Here is a 27,657-nt window from a genome sequence, read left to right on the forward strand (position 1 = left end):
CGCTGTGGGAGGCGTGGAGGAGATGCTCCTTCAGCTCCATCTTGCCCTGGTGCCAAGGCCTAAGAGGCCCCTGCTGGAGAGGCGGGTCTGGGTCTCAGGCAGGCCTGGGTCAAATCCCACCTCCTCCCTCATCGCCTGTGGCAATGGGGCACGTTGGCAAGTCCTTTCCCTTCTCTGAGTGCCTTATCTGGAAAATAGGGACAGTGACCCGTCCTCAGGGGTGGAGTTGGTATACTGGCCAGGAGAAAGTGACCCACCTCTGGTAGCTCCCCAGCTCCCACTGCACCCCAGGCCTGTGCCAGGAGCTCCATGGGCACCAGCTGCTGGGTGCTCATAATGCTGGGCAGCAGGAAAGGACCACCATTTCTCCATTTTACAGATTTGCAAACTGAGGCCCTTCTTCCTCCATCACAGCCCCAACCCCAACATCTTGGCACAGGTCCAGGGACACCAGCTGGACTCTCCTGTCTTCTTTCGTACCCTGTGGGGCCCAATTAAACCTAATTTTGTGACTTCACTTGGAACTAGCACCAGGTGATTTCCCAGTGTCCCATGGGTGGGGGTGGAGGGGGTAGAGGAGTTGGTGGAACCCTGCTAGAGGCTCTGGGACTGGGTCCCCACCCCCTCCTCTCCAGTGCAGGGATAAGGGCAGCTATAGCCCATGGGAGAGTGTCCTGGTGCTGCACAGTGGTGTACGGCCTAGAGTGTGCCACGTCCATGTGCAGTGTATCTGCTTTGGGTGGGGGTGCCAGGTGACCACCCAGCATGGTGTGCAACAGCCAAGGCTGTGGAGCTGGGCAGTCTGGGTTCAAATCCCAGCCCCACCAGACACAGATGTGTGACCCAGGGCACATCACATATCTCTCTGGACCTCAACTGCCCTATCTGTAAAATGGGATAATAGTAGACAGCCATCTCATAGGGCTATTGGAAGGATTAGGCCTGTTCATTCCTGAAAGGTGCTTACACCTGTGCCCAGCATGAGTGAAGGCCATGTGCATGTTGGTTGTCATTTTATTAGTGTGACAGTCTGGGCATGTGCCTAGTGTGGGTACACCCGAGCGTGTGATGGGAGGCGGGTGTTCAGGCAAGATGTGCTCAGGGTGTTCAGGACGTATGGGGATGAGCACAGGGGGTGTCTGAGCTGGCTCTCCTGGGGGCCTCTCAGCCCTGTCCCAGTGGTGTCAGCCACTTGGCACCCAGCTGCCGGCCATCTCCCGGTGCTGTCTGCCCTGCAGGTGACCTCGGCCCAAGGGGGGAGCATGTGGAAGTGGAGCTCACTGAGATTTGTGTTCCAGGGAGTTAATGTTTCCTGCAGAACTGGATAGGCCTGCAGCCAGGCTTTTGGGGCTGACCTGGGGGCATGAGGTGGGAGTAGGAGGGAGGAACTGGAGCTGGCAGAGGCCGGGGCTGGACCCCCCAAGCAGCGTCCAGAACAGGGCCAGGCCCTGTGACCACTGTGCAGTTCCCCCAAAGCAGAGATGAGGGACGGGCCCTGGGCACCAGCCTGGCCTGGCAGTCAAGGTCTTAGCAGCCTGGCCCCTCCTGCCTGCCCCCTCCCTGTCCACACACCAGCCTTGTTGCTGTCCCACCTCTCAGTGCCAGAGGGACCTCCCAGCTCTGATGCCTTAGCCAGAGGCCAAAGGGGTCGCACTTCCTCTGTTCTCACAACCAGACCAGCAGCTCCCCTGGCTCTGACCCCAGGCTCTGTCCTGGGCTCATGTTAGGCTAAGCTAAGCTTTAGAGACTCAAGGAGGAGGCTTCCTTTGGCTCCATCCAAGAAAAGGGTGATTCCCCTTCCCACCTAACCCTGGGCTGCCTGGTGGGAGGGTGGTGTCCCCAGTTCATATCAGTTAACCCTCAGTTCCTTCCCTGGACTCCTCGGCCACATACATCCAAACGAACCTCAAACCTCCAACTTAACCCCCACGCACCCTGGCCAGCAGAAAACCTGGGGAGACCGAGCCATGAAGAGGGTGGGGCTGTCCTCAGAGTCTGTCCAGCAGGTCAAGGCTGGGTCCTTCCTCCCCCAGAAGACGGCCCAGGGCTCACCCTGCCTTGATCCTCACCGCTGAGCTCCCGGATCTGGCTCCTGCATTTTGGCCTCTTACTGAGAACCTGCCAGGTGCCGAGCAGTTTCCATCCACCCTCTTGTTTGAGGCTCACAGACACCTAGGAGGTGCTATTATTTTTCCTGCTTTAGAGAAGAAGTTGAGGCACAGAAAGGGTGAGAAACTTGCCCAAAGTCACACAGCTGGGCCACTCTGCATCCTGTAGGACACTGAAAGGGCCTATCTCTCCCCACCCCACCCTCCTTCCCGCCCTGGCTGTCTGGCTCCTGCTTGCCCTCCTTACCCACTCTTGGAAGATGCTGTTTATACCTGCTGTGTCAGCGTCCCCACCTCACTGCCAGCTCCTACAGCCTGGCTCCTGTCCCCCTCCCCATGTCAACACTTCCCCCTCCCAATAGTGGGACCCCTTTGGGACCTCACCTTGCTAAGACGTCTGGGGCCACTCTTGCTTGACTATCCAGCTGCATCCACAGGCTGACCGCTAGCTACCTCCACCCAGCACGGCTGCCTTGGGGACCCTCTGCCCTGGTCCTCTTGCCACCCTATCTCTTCTGCCTCCTCCCTGAGCTCCTCAGATGCTGCTGCTGTATGGGAGTCCTGTCTGCCCTCTCTGCTCCAGCCCTGACCCTCCTGGTCCCAGGCACCCCTGCAAATGAGCCCAGGGCCCCTGCACGGGAGCCCACCAGCCCTCCTGCCAACAGCATGGCCTCACACCCCACAGTCAGCCTCCAGGGCTTCAGCTCACACCCAGCCCCTCACAAGTCCAGGTCAGGAAGGACACCAGGGAGGGCAGAGCCAGCAGAGGTGGAAGCAGGCAGGCTCTTGTGGGGGCCATTTGCCAAGGCGCTTAGGATATGTTGGCCGCTATTTAGGGTGCTGTAATATTCATGAAGGGAAGATTAGATATTTAAATTTATTCAGCAATAAATGCATCTCAGTGGGAGAGCATTCCTCATGCTAAACAAACAAGCAAGCAGGGCCTAATTAATTATTTACAGGAACAGGAGGAGGCCTATGGCCTGGGGGAGAGGGGGCAGCTGTGCCCCACCAGAGGGCAGGAGACCCTGACGGGCCCTGGGCTTGCCTGTCCATCTCCCCCATTCCCCCGTTCTCCCTCCACTGTCCAGTGGGTCTGGCCCCTGTGTGCCCCTTCTGGGATTTCTCTTCCTAGAAATCCTGCCAAGCTTGCTGGTGGCTTTGGACAAGTCACTTAACCTCTCTGAGCCTCAGAGTTGTGGGGAGGACTGAGATGTTGAGAGGTGGCAGGGGGTGGGGGGAGGGGGAATGGAAGGCCAGAGTGATTTAGTAACTTGTCCAACATCTCCAGTTAGAGGACAGCAGAAGCTAAGTGCGGCTTCAGCAGCCGCGTCGCCAGAACAGGGATTCGAGTTCCTGGAGGCAAAGCCCCTTTCAGCAGGTGCAGGTCGTGAGGCCTGTGCAGCCCTCCCCCTCCCCTGCTCTTTCCAGGCTGACAGCCCCAGAGCAGGGGAGGGAGAGGATGGGCCTGGGGGGGGTCCCCTTGTGGGGGGGTGCGCCTCTGACTGAGCTTGCTGGGGCTGTGAGGGCTTGGCTCCTGGTGACAGAGCAGACCCAGCCCAGTGAGACCCAAATCCCCTCCCCCAGTTCCTCCACCCTTTTGCTGTGTCACTTCACCTCTCTGCACCTGTTTACTCATCGGTACAAGGTCAGTGACAGCACCTCCCTCCAGTGCTGGCATAGGGTTCAGTGAGAGACTGCCCCAAAGTACCCTGCACTTTATCACACTGTCACCCCGTTTTATAGATGGGGACACCAAGGCCCAGCCATAGACTGTAGACAGAAGACTACTGTGCCCCTCATGCTCTGGGGCCTCCTTTACCAGAGGGATGGGGTGCACTGCATGGGGGAGATGTCCCCGAGAAAGCCCTGGGCGTGAGCGGGAGGTGTCGGGGCTGGAGGAGGGCTGTGCCTGAGTGTGCAGGAAGACCCATGGGTTGGGCCCTCAGGGCAGCTCCCGCCCAGTCACCGGGAGCCGGGTGGCAAGCCCTGCAGTCACCGCGATGCGGCCGAGGCGCCAGCGCTCTGCACAACACAGATGCAGGGCTGACAGGGGCCAGGCCTCACTGGGCAGATGGGGAGACTGGCCCCCTGAGAGCGTACCAGCGGGGTCAAGAAGCCTGCGCTCCTGCATCCCGAGCCCCTAACCCTGAAGAGAGCAGGCCCAGCCATAAAGCCTGGATAAATGACCTGCCCCAGGGGCCTTGTGCCCGCTTCTCTCCCGGCCCGCATGGCACTCTCCATCTCTGTTCTCCTAGGCTCTGGCTGAGTCTTGGGAGATGCCCCAGCACCAGAACGGCTTTTGTGCTTCTGCCCACACCCTTCTGGTCACTCATTCAATCAACAAACCTATGCCAGCCCCTGGCTCTGTGCTAGGCTTGGGCTCAGCCCATCTGTCCATCAGGGTATGTAGAGCCCCACCCTCACCAGGCCCCACCCTCATGGTGCCAAGGCGGGTGGGCGCCCCAGGGAGAAGATGGATGGACGACAGCGCCGTGATGTGATCTGAAATTCATTACGGGGTGAGATCAGCTCCTTAAATGGGGATTTGAAAACATTAGGGCTTCATTATGTACACAACGGCAGCGCCTCATTCATCATGCAAAAATCACTCCCGTTATTAAAAATCCCCATGGCAGCTGCATGCAGGGGCTTGGCGGCATCTTGCCCACTGGGGGCGGGGCACGGGCTCCACAGGCCTCCTAGAGTCCCTGCAGGAGACTGAGTCCAGTTAGCCCTTCTGCCCAGGGAGCGCCAGCCGAGGGGCAGGGGTGGAGAGCACGACTCAGCTCTAGGGACCTGAGGCCTCGATGTCCTCACCTGCAGCAGGGGGATGCTAATGGTACATCCCATAGCGCGTGGTGCAGGTATGTGAGATTCCGCAGGGAGAGAGGCTCAGCAAGGCCCTGGCATCCACGCAGGGGTGGCAGGGAGGCCTGGAGACTTTACTTGGGGAGGGCATTGTCACTCCCCTGCTCATAAACCCCCAGGGTTCCCACAAGTCCATGAAATAAAATCCTCAACTCCAAGCAAGGCCGGGGCTCCCTCCAGCCTCCACCTTAGGACTGCGGGCCCTCCCGCGCACTGGCATTCAACAGTGGGAAGGGTCTGTAGGGCATACCAGGCCCTGCCGGAGGGAGGGGAAGCAGGGCTCCAATGTCACCTGTGAGAACAGAGCTGACAAGAGGGGGAGGGGTGGGTGCTGTTTTGTGGTTGGGAAGGCCCCCCTGAAGAAGTGGCATCTGAGCAGAGATAAGAAAATGACAAGAAAGAACTGCCTTCTGGAAGGTCAGGGGAGGAGGGGTCCAAACAGAGGGCTCAGCAGGGCAGCGGGACCTGGTGGGCAGTGGTAGGAACCTCAGAATTGACTCCATTGAGATGGGAAGTTTTGAGCAGGCGAGGGGCATGGTCTGAGACACCCTCTGGGCCTCTGGGGCCCTTTGCTGTTCCCTCATCCCAGATGCCTTTCCCAGCAGCACAGCCCTGTCCCAGACAACCCCCTGGCCACGCCCTGCCCCATATACCACCCGCCCCAGCCTGGCACATAGTGGTGCTCATTGAGTTTCTGGACTGGCTGGTTTGCCCTTAGGGCCACCTGCTTTCTCTGAGCCCAGCCCAGACCTGAAAGGGGCCGGCCACATACAGCCTGGCCTTGCGGGGGCTTGGAGGCCACAAGGTCTGCCCACGGTGCCAGGCCCGGCTAATCGGAGCAGCTGGAGCAGAGCCCTGTCCAAGCGGCCTGGGAAGCAATCACAGGGTGATGGGAGACAGTGCTGGGCAGGGGCCCTGGGATGGCAAGTGAACAGGGCACAGTCCTTAGGGGCCTTGCTAATCCTCCCTGGCCAGCCTGTCTGAACAGAGAGCGAGCGAGAGCAGGAGAGAGAGAGCAGACAGAGCAAGAAAGAAGAGAGAGCAAGAGAATGAGAAATGGAGAGAGTGCACGTGCCATAGACAGCATGAAAGAGAGGAATGGAAAGAAAGCGAGAGACGAGACAGCAAGAGACAGACCCCAGCGAGCGAACTGAAGAGAGACACACAGAGGAGCAGGTAGAGCGAGGAGGCAGGGACAGAGAGACAGAGTAAGTGAGAGACTGGGGGAGAGAGAGAGAGAGAGAGAGAGAGAGAGAGAGAGAGAGAGAGAAGAGCCACTTGTCCCCAAGGGTCATGGGTGCCTGTGTGAAGAAGAGAGAGGTTCCATGGCAGGTTCCGCCCGTGGTGAGGGACCACTGTGGTGGGGGAGAAGGGATTTGTGCGCATGTGCACACAGGCCTGGGCACAGCCGGTCCACGCGTAGGTCTGAACCAAGCACTGACTCTTTGCCAGGAGGTGGTCAGACAGGTGCCTGTGCATGCCCCTTAGGGGGTGGTCTGATTGGAAGCAGCTGGTACTTAAATAACCACACAAGTGGGAGTCTGATTATCAAGGACAACAGAACGCCTCAGCATGCTCCAAGAGGGGCAGGGCCTGCCGTGTCCCAGTACTGAGGACAGTGCCAGGAGTGTGGCAGGCCCTCAGTAAATGGAGCAGGGGTGAGGGGTGGTCTGAGAGGAAGGCCTGCCATGGATAGAACTCGGCAGGAAGATTGTGGTGGGGAGGCAGGGAAGCCCTCAGCACAGCAGCAGCATGTGCAACAGCCCGGGGCCAGGAGAGAGCTGTGAGGAAGCTGAGCCACTCAGACTCCTCTGGGCAGGAGATACCTAAGACCCTGGGGTGATGCGACACGCGCACGGACATGCCATGTGGGCATGGGGAGCAGAGTGGGCTGCACCCTCATAGGCACGTGCTGGCTCCTGCAGGTTTGGGTCGGGCGGACCTCCGGAACGGAGGGGTGTCGCTGGCAGTGAGTGTGTGGGATGGGTTGGGACTCCATTCTGCCCTGCCCACCTGCGCCTGCCAGGAACCTGCCTCACCTCAGCCCAGCCGCCCCTCATGCCGGCCCTTCAGGGCAGTGACCAGGCGGGAGCAGAGATGGCGGCCACGCAAGCAGAGGAAGGAGGCCCTGAATTAATCTGTCACTAAAGCTTGGCCATGGCAGGCGCAGTCATGATTTAGATGAATAATTGAAACGCTCCGATACATTTATTATCCCTTTAGTGCAAAAGTGGCAGAGAAAGACGAGGGGTAATTGAAAAAGAGCGCACAAATCTCCACGCGAAAGCCGGCTCCTTATCGCCGAGTAAACATTTCAGTCCTAATAAACAGGAGAGACACGCGTCGGGCCCTGTCGATTCCCATGCTGATTTAGGGCCCGCCTCCCTTCTTACCATACAATAGGAGAATGTTGGAAAAAAAATTTTTTTTATCCAGCCAGTGAAAGGCTCTCCAGAAGGGAGGTGGGGGAGCCAGAGTGGGCCTGGCGGTCTCTAGGCCTAAGGGTTTGGCCAGAAACCGGGTGGCTGCCCCAGCGCCATCAGGGCTCCTTGCCACAGGTCTCTCACCCCGTTGACCTGCTGGGCTCCTATTCAGCCTTCATGGCCCAAGTCAAATGCCCCCTCTACTGGGAAGCCTTCTACCACAATGGGTCTCTGAGGGCAGAGCCAAATCCGGAGTCTGTGTTTGACATAGGTCCCCCCACCATACACACACACTCAGAAAGAGCCCTGGGAAAGAATGGGGAGTAGGGGGCTTCCCCAAGATTCACTGTTGCCAGAACCACCTAGCTTCCAAGCTTGGCCCTAGGAGCTGGTGGGGGCCCAGCCCCAGGGTGAGGCAAGCCCAGGAGCCCTTGGACCCTATGGATTAAGTCCTTTTTGCCCCAGCAGATTCTGGGGGCTTTCTCTGAGGTTAGGGGTGTCCAGCAGACTCCCTTCCCTGCTCCCCAGAGGCCACAGTCCTCTCCCACCCTGAGCCAGCACATACTTGCAGTAAAAACTGTAGGCTCACTACACGAAAGCCCTCTAGGCCAGGCTCTGGCTCTGCTTTTGAGGGCCCCTTTCTGAGCTGATAGTTGCCACAAGCCCCACTGGTTTATTGCCTGCTGTCCCTCTACACCCAGGACTGGAGGGGCACCCCGGGGCAGTTAGACCTGTGTCCCAGCTAGGGCCGGGCCCAGCACACAGAGCATGCAACTAACTGCCCCACAAAATCCCTAGAACCCTGCTCCTGGGGAGAGTACATTCTAGTGGGGAGACAGACAATGAGAACAAACATAAGACAAGTCCATTAAAGGGGATCATGATGTGGAAAAAGGCAGAGAGCAGGTGAGAGGAGCAGTAGGTGGGCGGGGCCGGCCATGCAATTGTAAACAGACTGGCCAGGCCAGCTGAATGGGACTGGTGCTCATTAAATGCCTCGAGGGGTGGTCAGGAGGGTGGGTCATGATGGGAGGAGGCTGGGTAGATGGATGGATGGATGGGTGGGGGGGGGTGAGTAGGTAAATGGGTGGTGACGGGTGGTGGGTAGAGGCCTGAACTCCTCAGGGTGGACTCAGGAGAAGAGGGCAGAACATTAGGGGATCCCATGGGAAGACGGGTCTATCTGGGCGGTCAAGTGAGGACCAGGGACCCTAGTCCCAGGCTACTCCTGCCTGTGTGCCCCACCCTGGCACGTCAGTGGGTTAAGGCTGGGTGGACTGGATGACTGGGGGCAGTGCAGGGCACAGGTGGCAGACGTGAGGGCAGAGATGCCCGGGAGGTCTGGGGCCCTCTCCCTTCTAGCCCCAAGCAGGTTTCAGGCCCCTCCCAGCCCCAGCCTCACCCCTACCCCAGCCCCTCCCTAACACCTCCACCTTGTTCCAATCACATTAGCGGAGTGACAGCCTCAGCCAGTACTTGCGGCGGCTCCATAAATCTCAGCCAGCGTTAAAAGGCTAGACTCCGGGCCCACTTCCTCCCAGGTCCTGGCTCACCCCATCCATCTCTGTGTCAGTCAGGCTGCACTTGGGGCCTGCTCGAGCATCCTCTCACCCTCAATGACAAAGGAAGGGGAGCTAGAAGGACCCCCAGGGGGCCTCCCCACTCAGTCTGGCTAGAGCAAGTGCCCTTTGACTTCCCAGAGTGAGGTCACCAGGCCATCTATGAGCCACTCCCTGCCCTGCCTAAAACCTCAGTGGCCCCCACTGCCCTCAACAGCAAGTCCTTCTCTTAACATGTAAGGCCATCCCTGCCATCACCTGAGTTCATTCATTCATTCAACAAACATTTATTGAGCATCTGCTGTATGGGCCCGACCCAGTTTCAGGTGCTGGAGATACAGTAGTGCCCTCAGAGCTTTTGTTCTCAGTGGGGAGACGGACAGTAAACAATGAACTTAGTAAACAGGTAAATTATGTGGCAGGTCAGGAGAGAGGTGCTCTAAGAAAAATAAGAACTAGAGCAGCATGAGGAGCCAGGAAAGGCAGGATGGGGCAGAGCAGGTAGGGTGGGCCTCAGGGAGAAGGTGGCATACAAGTAAAGACTTGTAAGAGGTGAAGGAAGCAACCATATGGCTATCTGAGGAAGAGTATTCTGGGCAGAGGGAACAGCCAGTGCAAAGGCCCTGAGGCAGGAGCAGACCAGGCCTGTTTCAGCAAAGGCCAATGTGGCTGGCACAGAGGAAGGGGTGGCAGTGCGGTAGGGAGTCTGAGAGGTGGCTGGGGACTATGTAGACCTTGGCCTTGGCTTTGAGTGAGGTGAGAGTCCTGGCAGAGTTTTGAGCAGAAGAGGGGTGTGACCTGACTTAGGATTTAGAAGGCCCACAACTTCTTGTGGTCCTTTGTCTTCGGGGTTTGAATGGCTAAAAATCCTCATATGGTCTCAGGCTCCTGTATCGCCTCCTGCCTCCCCTCCTCCTGGCTGGGCTCCAACCTCTCTGATCTTCTGAGTCTCCCCCAGCCCCTGACACTCTCCCTGACTTCAGGCTTCACCTGCACTGTTCCCTCTGTTCCCTCTGCCCAGGATACCCTTCCCACCGCTCTTCACTGGCTCTCTCCTATCTATCCCTCAGGTCCCAGTGAAGGCGCCACCTCCTTCCAGGAGCCTTCCTGAGGCCCAAGCCAGGTTTGGTGCTTCTCGCTGAGCCCCCATCATGCCTGCGAGCAGCCCCCACCCCCCCGCCCCACACAGACCATCCTGTGTAATGGTGGGTGCTCTCATCCGGACTGTGAGCTCTGGGAGGACAGAGACCAGGCCCCTCTAGTGCCTGGAGGATCTGTCCCCACACCCAGCTCAGAGCCTGGCACGCAGTAGGGACACAATCATTGGGTGATGAATGAACAGACAAAGGAGAGGGGTAGCTGTGGGCAGCACATGGCAGGTACCATCAGATCAATAGGGTCCCCAAGTCCTCCATAAGGACAGGCTTCAGAAGAGGGTCCCAGGTGGTCTTTCTATGGGCCCCTGGCCTCCAGTGAAGCCCCCTCACTCTGTGAGGCCTCCAGGGTAGCTGTGACCTCCACAGGGACGGCTGGAGGAGAAGAGGGGAGGGAGGGAGGGAAAACATCTCCTGCCACAAACAGAAAGCCCCCACCCCCCGCATCCTGGCCAGTCACTGACAGCTCTTAGTGTTGCTCATATTTATTCCTGACCTTCACTGCCCCTTTTATTTTCCCCCCTTTTAAAACCTGGCCTGGACCCCGCCACCGCTGCCGTAAACATGGTCCCCGGGATTTATCCGACGGCACATTAACCCTTGCCCCCTGCCTCACCAATCATCCTGCTGCCTGTGCAGACAGCCGGCAGCCCAGCCAGCGCACGGCCCAGGGGCTGGGGTAAGGGGCGGGTGGGGCAGCCTGGGCAGGGCTGGCCAGGGAAAGCAGGCCCTGCGGGCATAGTCACTGCTCCCCACCCTACGGCACCTGATGACCTTGGCTTGACCGCACAGCCCACCCTGACCTCTGACTTCCAGCCCACCTGGCCCAGCTGAAACGCCTGCCTCGTTAACAATTGTGAATACACAAATGTTCTCGAGGGCTTAGCAGTTGGCAGAGCTCTCCCTGATGTCACGAGACCTTGGCCTGCGCAGTTTTGGGGGAGAGCAGAGATAACAATTTTGCCCTCACAGGTGGGGAAACTGAGGGCAAAGGGGCATAGGGCATGCTGAGGGCATGTGAGGGACATGGGCAGGGCTGGGCTTTTCCTTATCACACCTGTGACTTCCTAGTCCCCAGCCTGGGCCCTTTTAAACCTCACATGTTCCCCCCAGCCCCTAGTTATAGGCCAGGAGGCCTCTGTGCAGAGGATGGGGACCTGCCTGGGTCACCCAGTGGTGAGGAAGCGAGGCCTGTCATCCAGATGTTCTGCTATGTCTACACTGATGGCAGACCAGGCAAGGCCGAGAGGGTGGGAGACAGAGAAGAAGGGCAGAGATGGAGAAATGGGGAGGGCTGTGGCAGTGAAGGACAGTAGTGAGCTGGGTCAGCGGGTAAGGGGCCCAGGCAAGAGAAGCAGCCGCGGAAGGAGAAGCATTGCCACCACCACCCCCATCCCCCGTGTCCCCAGACCACAGGGAGGGTCCACTCACCGCCTCCGCCTCCAAGCAGGGAGCTGTTGGCTGCAAGAGAGAAAAAAGGCCAGTCAGTTGGGGAGTGGCTGGTAGGGCAGGTGGGTGTGTGGAGAGGGGAAATGGGGGGCTGGACATTCAGACTCTGGGTATAGGGTCTCCTCTGAGGCAGGGTCAGATAAGGGGGAGGTGGAGGATCCTTGGACTTCCTCTCCCACTGAGTCTAATGGGCCTGGCGTTTGTATGGTGGTGAGCGAGGGCCAATGAGCCACCACAGTCCTGCCGCTCACCCAGGAAGCAGCCACATATGGGGTCTAGCGTGGCAGATGACCCGCGGCCACACTAGTCCTTCCATTCGATCATTCTTTCACCCAACAGTGTCTCCTGAGGCCCGTCTATGCTAGGCATGGTGCACAGATATGGGGTGTAGAGGGCAGCCCGGATCCCTGCCCTGGGGGCTCACAGGCTGCAGAGGGACACAGACTTAAAGTCACTAGGAAACAAATAGCCATGGTTAAGTGCTGCCCAGGGAATGTGTGGGGGGTGAGAACATGAGACTGTGAACCAGGGCTGGGGTGCCTAACAGACGACCAAGTGTGATGTAAAGACCCCGACCCTGGGCAGCACAGGGAGGGCCCAGAGCACTGGGCCCGGACCCAAAGCTGGGTTCAACAGATGGCTGACTTAAGCCACTTTGCTCTGTGCCTCAGTTTCCCCCAGGAAGAATAGGCCACCTTACAGGGTTGGTGTGAAGTTCAAGGGAGAGATTGGAATCCTCAGCTCTGGCCCCTGTGGCTGCCCTGTCCTGCTCGCTCTGCCTGGCCGGCCACCCCCTCCTGCCTTTCCACGGGGCTGACATGGGGACAAAATGAAGCTGGCAGTCTCTCCTCCAGAATGTCAGGACTGTGCGGGTCAGTGCCCCCTCCCCAGGGGGGGCTCCAGCTTCTGGTCACACAGCTGCTCCTGCGTTAACTGAGGATGCTAATCAGTACAGGTGACGGTGAGACAGGCTAGGTCATCCCCACGCCCAGGTGCTGCCCAGGTGGGGAGACCGGCTGGGCCACAGCCCGTCTGGCCCAGGAGCCCTGGCTTCTAGGCAGGGCCTTCAGCTCCTCACCACTCTGGCACCCTGTGGGGGCAGAGCCCCAGAAAGTAGTTTACAGACTCTCGGCCTCACGTGGAGGGGTGCTGGCTCGGATAGTAGATGGCCATCAGCTGTGGCTGATTGGCCGTCAGCTGTAGCCATTGAGCCATTGGCCACTAATATAACTGCTGCGGCTACGGAGGAGAGAGGAGGAGAGCCGAGGAGAGTGGAGGAGAGTCGTGGAGAGTCGTCGGTTGGTTGGCAGAAAACGGACAGCAGGTCGCACGTCCAGTGAACCCAGCCTCCAGTGAGACCGTAGTGGTATGACTCCCCTACCTATGGCTCCGTGGGTGTTCCTTTTTGGCCTCACCATATCCTGCGTTCTTGTGTGGGGAACGGGAGCAGAGACCCCGCAGGCCTCCCTGCATGACAAATGGCGCAGCGAGCAGGGTCTCCTGCACGACAAATGGCGCAGCGAGCAGGGTACGATGCCGGCCAAAGCTCTCTGAAGGATGGTGGAGCAGTTTGTGCATATGAACACCCAGTCTGAGGATGACCAGGAGGAGCAGCTGCCAGAGAGCTGGACCCCCGTGGAAGGGTGGCAGGACGTGGTCAGTTCTCCCACCAGCACAGGAAAAGCCATGCAGCTGCTGGAGAAATGGAGCCCCGTGGAGAGGTGGAAAGATGTGGACGGTTCCCCAACCAGCACAGGCCAGAGAAAGCAAAGGTCGTTGCGGCCCTGTGGGCTGGGAAGTTCCTGCTCAGGCAGCCTGGATGCAGGACTTGTCTCAGGAGGAAAGGCTTGCTGAGTCCTCCATGGGAGATGCGGGTGAGGTCAAGGTCGTCCCTCACCCCTAGGACAACCCTGGCGAATGACTATGGACTATGGGGAATTGCCTTCCATCCCTAATTTAATGGATAGCTTGACTGCTTGGGAACATACCACCATATAGTGGAACTGGGGGATATTTGCTTTTGTGTCTTGACTGGCCACCATTGAGAATATGTAAGCACCTTGACTGTGAGTCGCTGTTGTTCCAGCACAGTACCCTGAGAGGCCCAGAGAGAGTGGCAGTGCCCAGAAGTACTGGTGGTGCCCTGAGAAACCTTGGCTGTGCCCAGAGAGCCTGGCTATGTCCAGGATGTTGCATTCACCTCTAGGCTCCTCGCACAGGGCCCTTCGCGGAAGACACTTGTCGCGTAGATTGTGAGGCGAGAGCCTGTAGGGGTGGAGTGTGGGGGCAGAGCCCCAGAAAGCAGTTTCCAGGCTCTCAGCCTCACATAGAAAGGTGTTGGCTCAGGTAGTAAATGGCCATCAACTGTGATTGGATGGCCATCAGCTGTGGCTAGTTGGCCGTCAGCTGTAACCAGTGAGCCATTGGCCACTAATATAACTGCTGTGGCTACGCTAGCAGGAAAATGGGGGCTAGCAAGAAGATGGTGGCTGAGGCTGCAAGTGGTGCAGTGAGGGTTGCAAACACTGTGGCTCCTGCTTCCTGTTTCTCCAACCCAGGCGCCAGCGGGACTATAGTGGTATGACTCCCCTACCTATGGCTCCATGGGTGTTCCTTTTTGGCCTCACCATGTCCTGCATTTTTATGTGGGGAGCTGGACCAGAGACCCCGCGTGACTCCCTGCACGACAAATGGCACAGCGAGCAGGGTCCCCTGCACGACACACCCACCCTACCTCCCCAGGTCATGCTGCAGCCCCTGTATATGGGGGGGAACACACAGCAGAGCCAGGGCCAGGAGTGGGGGCCATTTCCGGCCAGCCAGGCTGCAGGCCCCGGGTGCCGTGCGGAAGCTACGGACGCTGCTAAGAGGTATCGGCGGCTCTGAGTGGCTGGTCTCCCAGAGCTGACAGCTCTTCGCTTGGGGAATAATTAATTCCACAGCCCAAAAACCCAAGGCTGTAAGTTGCCACGTTACTTGCAAGACTAATACAAGCAGCTAATTAAGATGGAGCGGCTGGGAGCTCCCAGAGCAGGGCTGGGGGTCTGCAGGGATCTCGGGTGAGGTGGGTGAGGCAGCCAGAGCCAGAGCCGAGCAAGACCAGGGGAGGGACCACAATAGGACCCCAGGCAGAGGTGCAGGCCGCTGAGGAGCTGGGCCTGCAAAAGGCCTGGCTGTGGCCACTGCCCCAGGAGCACACATTTCAATGACAGAGTGAGGGTTATTTGCCAGGCACACACTGAATGCTTCACACAAATGATCCTGTTCACTGTCATAACAAAGCCACAAAGAAGGGGCTATAGCTCCCATTTTATAGATAAGAAAACCAAGGCTCTGTAGTTGAGTTGTACATGGCAGTAGCAGATCGGACCTGGGTCTGACTCCAAAGCCAAACCGAAAAGCAGGCCGACCTCAAGGCAGACTGCCAGAGGGACGGTCACAGGGAGGCTCTCCTCCAGGCCAGGGCGGGGGCCTGCCTACTCCACACCCCCTGCAGAGCACACAGTAGGTCCCATCCCCACCCCAGTAGGTCTAGCTGCAGAACTGAGGGGCTGGGCATCTGGACAGCCCTGCCCTGGAGACAGTGGGGGAGGTCGGGCATCTCAGGTCGCTGGGGTCCAGCTCCCGAACCCCTTGGTCCTTGGGGTAGTCCTGGCAGCTGTTGGAAGCTGCCCTCTGTGGCCCTTTTCCACCTCCCCCATCACCTCTCTCTCTCTTAATTAACACCCGTGGCAAACGAGCTGGCTCCTGCTCAGAGGGCTTAGTGCCAAATGGGCTGGCAGCTAGCCTTGAAGGGGTGGGAGGGGAGGGGGCGCTGACCTGCTGCTCTGCAGGCCCCTGTTGGAAGGAGATGCCAACCCCCTACCTGCCCAGCACCTCCCAAACTCCAGTGTGTGGCCCCGCCCAGATGAGGGAACTAGGGTGAACCATCCCATATGTCCACCAGGCCAGGATATCCAGGGTCCAAGGTGTTGGGCCTGGGGCAGAGGAAGGATTTCATCGGGTTGAGCTGGAGGAAGGGCTGGCCAGGTGGCTTTAACTGCCACAGGTGGGGAAGGGCAGGTGGGGCTGGCATTGGGGCTCAGACTTGGGCTGCACAGAGGACTCGGTCACGGGCCTGTCCCCAGCTCAGCAGGTATCCTAGGAGGCCAGTCTGTAGTGTCCCCTGCCCCCAGTCCGCCACATCTGGCAGTCCCATGGAAGGGCAGCGACCCAGTGGTCTGGACCCAGTTCCTCCCATGCTCTTTCCCCTGGGCCCCTGTCTGGCCCTCTCCCCAGGGGCCGGGATGCCTGGCCACATGGTGCCCCCATAAGGCTGCCCAAGGCTCTCACAGCTGGGCTAGGCTGCCCGGGTGAATGGCCTGGAGGCTTGGGGAGGACACTATAAAAGGGGGGCAGTGCCAAAGACACCAACAGGCCATCTCTTGGGTAAATCACCCAGACTCTTACCCTAAGCAGGATGGTCCCAGGCCTTGCTGCTCTGCTCGCCAGGCTGGGGCTGGCTCTTCCCACCTCACCTACCCCTAATGCTGGTTTTGAGTGTCCAGCTTCTGCCCCTTCTGCTGTTAACCCTTTCATGCTCCCCTCAGTTTGGTTTGAGGCTCTAAATCACAACTGGTCATTAGTCCATTTCTCAGATGAGGAAACTGAGGCTCACAGAGTGGCTGGGGAGTGGAGAAAGGGGCTTGGACAAGACAGTTGGTTGTCAGTGTGCATTTTCTTCACCCCTGCTCTCTCTCCCTGTGTCTGAAAGGGTTCCTGACACCTTCTTGCTGAGACATGGTGATGGCTGAGCAGCCACATGGCATGATATGGGGACAAGCACTGGACTTCCAGTCCAAGCCAGGGCTTCTGACTCAGCCCCACCCAAGGAAACCAAACCTGCCCCAGCAAAAACAAGGGATCTTTGAGCTCTTGAGGGGCTGGGTGAGCTAGGCCCAGGCCTCGCCTTGGGGGTCCAGGTACAGGCAAGAGGCTTATTCGGAGTTTGGGGGGTGTAGACAGAGAGAGCATGTTGGGGGCTGGGGGCGCCTGGTCTAAAAACTGCCATTGAGTCCACTTGTTGGTCCCCACCGCAGCGTGAGGTGGCCCAGCCCAGCCGCATCCCCGCCAGAAGACAGGCCTATGCCACGCTCCACTAGACTCGATTAACTGGCTCCAAGCCTCAGTGCTGGGCCTATGACCTTGGGGTGGAAATGAGGTTTGCACCCCGCTTCACCAATCACTGCCGAATTCTCTGTCCCCTGATGGCGGTCTACTGGGCCAGGGCCTGGGGGGGGCCCTGGGGCCTTACTCCCCATCCCCCACACATTCTGCCAGGCCTTCCTTGCTCATGCAGCGCACACCCCCAAGTCCCCATTTTGCCCTCTGTCCACTCCACACCTTCTCAGGCCTGGTGCAACTCCTCTGAGGAAACCCAGCCCTTCCCCCACCCTGAGCACTTGCTGTCCCTGTGGGCAGGGTGGAATTACTCCCCCTGTCTGTGCCCCAGCTCCCGACCTGGTTCAGGGGCTGGCATGTGGCCACCGCCCAATGAAAGGGAGAATGCTTGGCCATTGTTACTATAGGTCAAAGGAGGCCCCAGGGCGAAGGCAGACCCGGGTGATCCCCTCTTTACTCTACACAAAACATTTAATTGGGTGCCAACCATGTGCCAGGTGCCACCAAGCATACAGAGATGAACCAGATACCGTCCCTGGGAGGGGGAGGGAGGAAACAGGTAAACACCATGGCGAGGAAGTTACCAGAGCTGTGCAGCCTGCAGATTGGTTAGGCTTCACAGAGGTGGCCTGGGAGCTGAGGATTAGGGACGCTGTGCACCTTCAGAGAAAAGACAGAAAGGCATCTGGGGAGGGCCGTGGATGGTGCAGGGCCCAATGGGTCAGAGCACTTCCCTGGACGGGATGGCACCACGGTGTATTTAGGCTGGGGAAGGACAAGGTCAAGGTCGGCTGGGCCTGACTCTCTGCAGCTGGAGGGGACCACAAGGGCTGTAAGAATAGGGATGAGGGGAAGGCAGAGGTGAGGGGGGAGGAGGGAGGCCCTGGGGCACACAGACACCTCTTCCTCTTCTGGTTGCCCACCCTGTGCCCCCTGCCCCTGATGATAACACCTCATTGGAGGGCCTAGGCATGTGTCTTGGGCCCATAATGCTTTTAGGGACCCACAAACATGTTATAATTTGTTTTTAAATTAGAAGAAAAAAATGAACTTTAAGGTTGAAGAAAATGTTTTAATATATAATGTTAATATATTTGTCTTTATACCAACAAAGTAATAAAATCTAACTTTAATTTTTTTATGGAGGAAGGGCCCACAGTAGCAGAAATGCCCGAGCAGAGGCCGGGTAATCTCCAAACTCACGTGGGCTCATTTAATCCTCACCCTGTGCAGACGATATCATTGCTGGCCCATTTTACAGACGGGAGAGCTGAGCCATGGAGAACAATTTTCTCACAGTGCAGATTTGAGCATCTCCTATTTTATCCCAGTGTTCTGATCAAACCCTCCCACAGCTCCCCTTGGCTCTCAGGGTAAAGAACCGGTCCCTAGCATACCCAGGCCCATGGACCCCACTGACTCATCACCTCATTTCTTCCCTTCTCCCCTCCATCTCTTCCTCAGCCACACTCCAGGTGATCAAACTTGCTCCATTCCCTCCGGCCCCATGGGTTGGTACCTCTGCCTGGAAGATACCCTCACCATGCCCCACCCTGGGAGTCAGCCTTGAGGAGTACATCAGGTCTAGAGCTAGTTAGTCCCTGGTTATGCCCTCCCAGGGGCTATGAATCACTGCCTCCAGCATCTTCACCTCCCAGATGAGTGCCTACCTCACTACCCCATCCCTCTACTCTGTGTCTCATCCACAGCTGTGTCCCCAGCTCCCAGCACAGAGCCTGGCGTACAGCAGGTGCCTGCTAACAATTACTGAACACACTGAACAGGTTATATATGGATTGTGCCCAGAATCATTCAGCTAGCCACACGGGGTCTGCCTGCCTCTGAAACCCAGGCTCTCGTCCACTGGGCCTTGCAGAAGAGCCCACCCTGCAAGAGCCCTCGGGAGGCAGGACGTGGGGTGGGGGTGTGTGCAGGAGACAGCGCTGGTCCAAGGGCAATGGCAGGAGGTGGTGTAGGAGCTGCCTCAGCTTTTCCCTGATGTGGGGGAGCACTGAGGGAGGCGAGGGGGCACCATGCGGGGGCTGGGCCACTAGTGAGGAGACTCAGTGACCTGAGGAAAGCGCTGAGCAGGTTACTGGGCCAGGGAAAGGCCTGCACTCAGGCACAGCGGTGACAGCAGTGACTTTGAGCAGGCACAGCCCTGTTGTGTGCGTCTGGGGGCCGCTGCTGACATATGCCCCTGACCTCCATTTACCTCATCCTGGTCTCAAATGCCTGAGAGGCCACCCACCAGGCTTGGGGAGCTGGAAGGTGCTTCTCCAACCCCCAGCCCCTGGGCCTGGCCCTCTTTCTTCCAACCTACCTTGTGAGGCCAGATCTCAGCTTTTTGTCATTCGACAAATATGCATGCGGCCCCTACTATGTGCCAGGCTCTGGGACACCAAAGGGGAAGGCCCTCCAGGCACAGAGCTCATCATCTAGCAGGGTTTGAGAAACACTAGAACGAGAATAAACTTAAACAAAAATTACACTCAGCACCAGAGGTTGTGAAGGGAACAAAAGGGAAGAGAGAGTGGCAGACAGTTGGGTGGGGGCTGATCTAGGAGTCACGACCTGCTGAACAGAGGGAGCCAGCTGTGAGGAGCACATCCTGGCAGGGGCCAGCCTGTGCAAAGGGCCTGAGGCAGGGGCGAGCCTGTGCAAAGGGCCTGAGGCAGGGGCGAGCCTGTGCAAAGGGCCTGAGGCAGGGGCGAGCCTGTGCAAAGGGCCTGAGGCAGGGGTCAGCCTATGCAAAGGGCCTGAGGCAGGAGCCAGCCTAGTTTGAGGCACAGGAGGCTGCTGCGGCTGAAGCAGAGAGAGTTGGGGAGGGAAGTGGAAGAGAAGGTCACAGGGCAATGGGGGCAGGAGAGGGACCTGCTGGCTACCGAACTGTCCAGGCGATCCCTTCCCAGACCTCCCTGAGGGAGTGGGAGCCTCCTTGGCACACCCCCAATGCCTGTGCATCCCTGTCACATCCCCTACTGGTCCATTGCAGCTTGGCCTATCTACCTCTGGCTGGGCCACCACGGCCCCCCTGCACCCAGAGCGTGCCACAGAGCCTGGTACCTATGAGGTGATGATGGTTGCCCCATTGGCAGGTTTAGGGGAGTGGGCTTTGGTCTTGGGACATCAGCGATGTTGCCTCCCCCACTTCCTGCAGGCCAGCGGTTGGTGTCTGTTACTGAGGGTGAGTCATTTAAAATGTTTTAGATGAGAAACACCCCACCGATGGAATAAAATATAAAATGTGCTGAGTTTTTGAAGATAAAACAAGAGACTTCAAAAGCATCTCAAGCTACAAGCAGTGGCCATGTTTGATAAGCTATCCCCTTAGGCCAAGGTCACTGTCCTCTGAGGTGGGGCTCCCGTGAATGTGTGAGGCTTCCTGGACAGTCCCCAGGCTTGGAGGCGCTCATGGGGGAAAGGGGACTCACCTTTATCGGTACCAACTGCAGGCTGACACCCACACGGGACCTCTGCTGGCCATGTGGACATGTGCGTACGTGTGTCCACACACTCCTTCCTGCCCTATTTACAGATGGGAAAACTGAGGCCCAGTGAGGCCAAGCGACTTGCCCAAGGCCACAGCCCTTAGGGGGAGGAGCCAACGTCCTGTGTTTTGCAAGGCCTGGTCCTGAAACCCCCAGCTGTGAACTTGAGCCAGTTGCTCCACCCCCTGGGGCCTCGGTCTTCTCATCTGTGGGGTGGGGAGGTCAGTTAACTGAGGCCCTTGTGGGCATAGATGATAAAATTTAAAATGCCTGTAAACTGTTATGGCCTCACAGAGCATCATGGTGGCAATGGGAGAAGAAGATTGGGTCCTCAGGTGTCCCTAGTCAGCCAGAGAGAAGGGTGAGATCAGCCTGCTGACAGGTTGGATTAATAACAATGATAATAATGACAGCAGCTTCTCATCAAGGTTTGTTCCCCAGCTTCCTAGGGAGAGCCATGGAGACCTTGCGAGATACGCAGCTCCATTCTATAGATGGGGAAACTGAGGCTCAGGTAAGTGTCTGGCCAAGGCCACACAGGTTAGGATGGTGTAGATAGGATTTGAATCCTGCTGGTCTGACTTGGGAACCTGGACCATGAAGTATCCTGCTCAGCTAGACTTGGCTTGTTTGCCTCCAGGACTGAGCCCTTCACTCCCTCTTCTCTGAGTGGAGGCCCGCAATTCCTCAAATCTGTTGGGAGTTGTACCCAGCTGGGCCCCCACTTCTAGAACCCCCATCTCCCACTGGCCCTGTGCTAGGCCCGCCTTCCTCTGCTTCCCCTGAACCTCGGATCGGCCTTCCTCAACCCTGCCTCACACCTTCTAGCTCCCCACGCCCATTCACCCAAGTCCATCCAGCTCTGCAGCCCCTACGCTGGTCCACCGGGGGCATCCCACCCCCAGGCCTCTCCCTAGAAAAGCAGCACAGTCAGCCATTTAAGCTCAAAGCTGGTGACTTATCTGTGGCTCCTGCTGGCCTAGGCCTCTCCTTTGTCCCCTCCTGCCTGGGGTCCTTGGGCGCTTCCCCTGGAGAGTCCAAGCCCAAGCTGGACCCCAAACCCTTGGACTCCTAGTCCCCCTTAACACCCACTCTCCAAGCCCTGTTGTCCCCAGACACCTTCCACGTATTGGTAATTTGTTATGCAAGAAATTCATGTGCATTGCCCCAAATTGGATAATATACATAAACAAAAAGCAAAAGAAAAGTGAGTCACTCATTAGCTCATCACTCAGATTCGGCTAGCCCCTGTTCACATTTTCCTATAGGACCTTTTAGACTTTAAACATAAAATAGTTAATAACGCATTTATCGAGCAAATTCTTTGTGCTAGGCATTGGGCCAAGTCTTGCTGGTAGATTCTTTCATTTCCTTTTTCTCTCCCCCGAGAGCCTAATGAGAGGGTAATATTATTTTTCCCACTTTACAGATGAGGAAATAGAGGTTCAGAGAGGTTGAGTGACTTGCCCAAGGTCATGCAGCTGGGAAGTGGGGGAGCAGGGTTTGAATCAGGCAGTCTAATTTCCAAGGGACCACTGAGTGCTACCGCGCTGTGGGACCCTGGCAGCCTGGGCCTTCCCTCCCCCAGGAGCCAGGGGACAGTCGCTCAGTGTCCCACCATTAGCATAACCACGAGCATGAGCATCCCTGAAACCCAATTACCAGGAGATGGCTTGGGCCCCAGCCAGCCGGGTGCAGTCTCCATCTAAGCAGGAATGAGGGGCTGGGGCCAGGGAGCCCTGGCAGTTGGGAGAGTGGATGGCTGGGGGAATGTCCTGGGGGGAGGGGCCTGGAGAAGGCCCCTGTCCATTGCTCATAGTCAGTGTGGGCGGGTCCTGAAGGCAGCCTGGACCCCTCTGCTCAGCCCCAGCTGGACAGGCCCAACTTCCCCCGAGGATGGGTCACAGGTTCTTCTGCCCCTAGCTCTCTGGGTGACCCCAAGCATCCCCGTGTCCTCTGAGCTTCAGTTTTCTTCCTGAAAGGAGAAAACCAGGGGCTGTTTGAGCAGAAGACAAACCATGGATTTGAAGGAGGAAAGACTGCCAACTCTGAACAGCCAGACAGACTGGGCCCCTACTTCTAACTCCCCCTCGAGGCTCACCCACTGTCTCCTCCCTCCTGGGCCACTTGTCCACTGCCCCTCACCCTCCACTCCAGCAAGAGGGGATCCTTTTCTATTGACTTCATGTACAAGCAGGCACACGCACACACACGGCCCCTTGACCCACGACCAGCCCAGTAAATACACCATCATAGAAGACTTGAAGACTCCCCTCTGCCGCCAGAGGAACCCACCACCCTGCATTCAGCATGTGTTTTCCTTAGACTTTTACTGTGTACACCCTTCAGCGGGAGAGCAGTACCTAGTTCTGTGTGTCTTCGTTTTATGTAAAGTGGAGCTCCTGGGATTGGCTGCTGCCGTTCCCGGCGATGCTGGGGAGACTGACCCAGGCAGCCCCTGCTGCTCTCGTCAGTATGTTTTCACTGCGGTATAATGTTCCAGGCGGGGACACCACCCCACACTCATCTTCCCATCGTCCCACTGACCAACAGTCAAGTGTGCCCAATTGTGTCTCTTGCAAACAGCTGCGGCAGCATCTTGCACACGCCCTGTGCACACACGTGCCGGAATTTCTCGGGTGTACGCCTGGAAGCGGGACTGCTGGACTGTGGTCTATGCACATCTTTAACTTTACTAGTTATTGCCAAATTGCTCTCCAAAGTGGTTGTTCAGATGATCGTTTTAAAATATAAATTAAATCATGTCACTTCCCTGCTTAAACTCTCAAATAGCTTCCGATTACACTTAGAATAAAATCCATATTTCCCTCCACGAATGCCTGGCTGCCTCCCACACTGTGCTCCCCCCAATTTCTTGGCCTCCTTTCTCTTCTTCTAATAAGTCCAGCTCTTTCATGCCCCAGGGCCTTTGCACACACCGCTCCCTCTGCCTAGCATACTCTTTCAGTTCTTTCCAAACTGGCTCCTTCTCATCCTTCAGGTCTCAATGAAAATGTCACCTCCTCTGAGAGGCCTTCCCTGACCACCCAGCTAAAGTGCCTCTCACCCTGTTCCTCTCAACACCCTATTTATTTCCTTTGGAGCCCACATGGTCCTGTAATGGTATTGTCCTCAGATTGGTTTGCTGGTGTATTACTAGCATGGTAGCTTGTGGGAGAGGATCTAGTCTGCTTTGGTCATTCCTGTACCCAGAGGCCAGCATAGGCTCAGGACTGAAGAAATGTTCTTAGTGCCACTCACTCCTTCAACAGATGTTGATTCTGGCCAGTCTGATGGCAATGTCTGGAGGGGAGAATGAGCTGGTTGTGTCAGGGAGGGTGAGCTGTGGGGGAGGGGCTCTGCAGAGGGGAGTGTGGCTGAATGGAGGGTAGAGGAGCAGCCGGGCCCTGGAGCCTTCTCGCACAGCCATGGGAGCCATGGCAGGTGTTGGAGCAGGGGACCAGCAGAGTCAGGCTTGCACTTTAAAAAGACCCTCCCCAGAGCTGAAGGGGAGCAGACTGAAGGGGATGGACCTGGGGGTGGAGGCTGGAGGATGGTGTTGGCAGAGCATGGGTTGACAGAGGGCCAGGAAAAGAGGCAACGCTGAACCCACAGGGATCAATTAGAGGACTGGGAGACAGGATGGGATCAGCTTCCAAACGTGGCTTAGTTAGGTCAATAGAAGGGGCACTTTGTGTGTGAGCCCCCCGCCCTCCTGCCCCCTGCATCACTGCAGGCAGCTGGGAGGGAGCGCTCCCCCTGATTTCAGAGAGGGCGGCAGAACTCCAGAGGCTCCTCCCTGGACCTCTGAGATGCATCCTTGACCTAGTCCAGCCCCTCATGTACAGATGGGAAATTGTGGCCCTAGAAGGAAAGGAACTGGAAAACCACGCAACTGAATCCTCACCCTTCCTGCTTGTGGAATATGAAGTGTTGAACTGAGACCAAACAGACTTCGCCTTCTTCTCAAGAAGAACAGAAGGAAGGCGGCACCCACTTGCTGAACAGAGAATTTAAGTTAGACACCAGGAAGGACTTCCTCGGACACTCTGCCCACCAGACACAGCCTTGTCTGGCCAGCCTCCCCTGGGCAGCTGGTGACTGATGGCTCCTGCACCTGACTGAGACTCTCAGGACAAAAGGCTTGTGATGGGGGGGGGTCGCTTGTTCAAGGTCATTCAGTCTGGAAGAGGCAGTTTCATCTGGCTCTAAAACTAGTGCTCCTTCAGTAAGGGTTCCGGGGTACCATTGGGAAGGCCAGGTAGGGTGGGGGTAAGGCGTCCCAGCTCCCTCCTGTACCTGGGCGTCTGGGAACCCAGGACAGCGCCTGTCCTGGAGGCAGCAGGGAGGCCATCTTACCCCCTCCCTGGCTGTGTCCTGTGGGGGACAAAATAGGACCCCAGTGTTGTTCCTGTGCCGACTGCCTCAGGTCCCCCGGTTGGGTGCCCCCTCCTCTCTGTCTTTCTGACCTCCCAGCTGGGGCTCCACACTGAGGAGGGTGGAGGAGGAGGAGGAAGCTGGCAGTAGCAGCCATTGGTATGCGAGGCTGTGCCTCAGCCCCTCCAAGGCCCAGCCTTTCTGCTCAGCTCTTTAAGAATCCATCCTCGGCAGCATAGTGGTTGCTGGGCAACCCCATCCCCCCCCCCATCACTGGCGCCCTGCCCCTCTCCCCCTCCCCCTCCTCTGTGCCTCCTCTCAGCAGTGTACTTAGCTCAGAACCTGCCAGGCCTGGCTGCACCTGTGCCCAGCAGGTGGGGAGCCCAGTGACCCCACCCAACCTCAGCCCTGGACCACAGCTCTGTGCCATCAGGACTTGGGGAGGGAGACCCTGGGCTCAGGATACCCATCTGTAGGCTCCCACTGCCTCCTGCCCCCCACTATCTTTAGTGGCTTCCGCTGCCCTGAGGTATTGGAGCCTGTTGGTGGGGGGGACAGAGAAAACCCAAGGGGAAAGGGCCAGGAGCTGTTTGAGTCACCAAAGAGGTGGCCTGCTCAGGGCCTCAGGAGGCCCTTGGTGGTGACAGTCAGAGGTGGTCAACTTGGCCTGGGGCAGGGGTGGGAAAAGGGGGAGGTAAGGAGGAATACAGAATTCTGCGCCCCTGAAAACAAGGTCAGCAGGGGGTCAGAAGAGGCACAGTGATGGGGTGGGGGGGTGTCCCTGGAAGCTGGGCCCCAACAGAGGTCTGAGGTTCCATTCTTCCAATTCCACCATCTGTGACCCTGCCTTCCCCTTCTCCCTCTTCGGGCAGTCACGGGAAGCTTGCCCTCTGGCCCCCCAATATCTTGGGCATGTGCCCTCTCCCACTTCCTTCCTGATCAGGCCTGCACTTCTGGACTCACCTGCTTCCCCTCTTCAGGACGTTCTGACCAGGAGCTGCTCACCAGCCACCCCTCTGTGCCTTGGCACTTTCGTGTCCCTCCACATGGACTGTCCTTCAGGACATAATTCATGTCTCCCTTCCTGAACTTGGGATGTGTAACAGGTGAGTGATAGCCAGAGTCAAAAAATGCTTAAATCACCATAAAAAGCATTACCTCTGCTGGGAATAATGGTTGGGGAGTGAGTGGGTAAGGGAGGGAGGGAGTGAGAGGCAGCCCTGGGTGTCTGGCAGAGATGGGGGAGGGGCAGGGGGAGGGGGGACAGTGATGTCATTTGTGGGGAGAAGAGGAAGCTCCTAAGGGAGAGGAAAGCCCATCAGAGATGAGCTTGGGCAGCAGCCTCTGTCCTGCCAGGGCCAGGGAGGATGGGCTGGCATGGGACCCTGGCCCTAGGGTGGCACAGTCTTGCCTCTGCCCAGGCCCGGTTCAGACCATCTCTGACGTCTTTCTCCCCCCACCCAGGGGCTTCAAATTGTAACTGTCAGTTCTGGCCTCTCCCGCTTCATCTCCCCATCACCCCTTACTCATACACACACCCAGACCCCACCCTGCCATTGCCCAATAGCTGCAAGTGTGTCTGACCGGCTCGAGCCCCTGGGACCATCATCTTGGGGTAGGTCCCAGTTTGGAGTAGCTGTCACCATTGGCTGGCAGGGCTGTTTCAGTGTGACACTCAGCAATATCGGACTATTGTTGCCACACACCAGGCCCTGTGGCAGGTGTTGGGGACATGCAGGGACCACAGAGGCCCTGGCTGTGCCCTTAAGGTGTTCACTGTCTGTTGGGAGAGATGGATGCCAACAAAACACGTCACTGAACACAGGCTCTGTCATTTCGAAGTCTTTGCCACTGTTTCCTGTACGACAGAGGAAGAAAACGAGCCGCCAGCCACACCCTGATCTCAGAGATGTTAAAGTGTTGTCCAGTAGATGAAAAATGTCGTCACACAAGTCACATGCAATCACAGACTGAGCTAAGCAAGGAGAAGCTGAGGGAGCAGAGAACAAAGCAACCTCACTAGGGAAGACAGGGTTACGGGCGGCCTCTTGGAGGTCAAGCCCTGGACTGAGGGCTGAGTGGGAGTTGGCTGGGCCCGAGAGGGCGCAGAGTACAGGGAAGTGGGACCCTTATTTCAGTGCCTAGGGCAGGAGTGTGCCCAGGCAAGTGGCAGGGAGAACTGACGCAGGCATGTGGAGCAGATGTGCTCCTCCCTGGCCAGCGGCTTCCCCAGGCCAGCTGCCCAGGCTGACCCCTCCTTGGTTCCACCTGCTCCCAGCACTCATCCTCAGGGGTTGTTGGCTTCTTCCTGCCTGGCTTTGTCCCTGCCATGCCCACTCTCCAGAGTGCCCTCTGTGGGATGTCCTCTTGGGCTGGGGACCTTACTTCCTGCTCTCCCCGATATTCTGCGCTGGGGCCCACCCAGCTGCTCCTGTACCCTGATCCTGTGCTTTTGGGGAGGAGCCCCAAGCCTCTGTGCTGCGCAAGACGGAAAGATTTAGTGCAGAAGGGGGTGGAGGAATGTGGTGGCTTTATGACTTGGATCAGAAAAGCTGCAAGAGCGTTCTGGTGAGGGCTGTGTGCCCGGCCAGGTGTGCACAGCCAACCTGCCCACCGGCCACATGTCCATGGTTGATGGAACCATCGCTGGGTACACCAGGCATCACTGGGGGTCACAATTGGGGAGCCAGGCAGGCCAGGTATTCAGTGACTGAGGTGCCCCTAGACTCAGAAGACCCTGGGGATCTTGGAGGGCAGACATGAGATTCCCCTGCTTCCAGACCAGAATAGGCCTGAGCAGGGCCAAGGGTGGCACAACCTTGGTTGACAACAGTTTAATAATGGTGAGTTGTGTTGTCACAGCACTTCACAGTATACAAAGCACTTTCCTCTTGGGACCTAATGAGACTGTCACATTAGCCCTAGGAGGTCGTGATAGCCCCATTAAGATTAGAAAACTGAGGGGTACTGAGGCTAAGATAGTGCCTGGGCTCACCAGAGGGGAAGTGGGGCATTGGTGAACAGAATCCAGATCTGGAGACTGCTGCGAGGGTAGGCGGGTGGTG

General features: G+C 57.7%; 1 protein-coding gene across 5 annotated transcripts in view; it reads right to left on the reverse strand.

Moving 5' to 3' along the window:
• The window catches only part of MACROD1 (mono-ADP ribosylhydrolase 1), a 144,030-nt gene that overhangs the window by 2,707 nt on the left and 113,666 nt on the right, over positions 1-27,657 (reverse strand). For 4 of the 5 annotated variants that reach the window (XM_019717847.3, XM_019717849.3, XM_019717848.3 and 1 more), the window contains exon 4: positions 11,547-11,576. The exons of the other annotated variant lie outside the window; for it this stretch is intronic. In XM_019717847.3, coding sequence (XP_019573406.3) covers positions 11,547-11,576 — 30 coding nt within the window. The remainder of the gene's footprint in view (positions 1-11,546; positions 11,577-27,657) is intronic. 5 annotated transcript variants of the gene reach the window in all.

Source organism: Rhinolophus sinicus, chromosome 14 (genome assembly GCF_057876585.1).
Source record: "Rhinolophus sinicus isolate RSI-liver-muscle chromosome 14, RSI-T2T, whole genome shotgun sequence".
NCBI classification, from domain to species: Eukaryota; Metazoa; Chordata; class Mammalia; order Chiroptera; family Rhinolophidae; genus Rhinolophus; species Rhinolophus sinicus.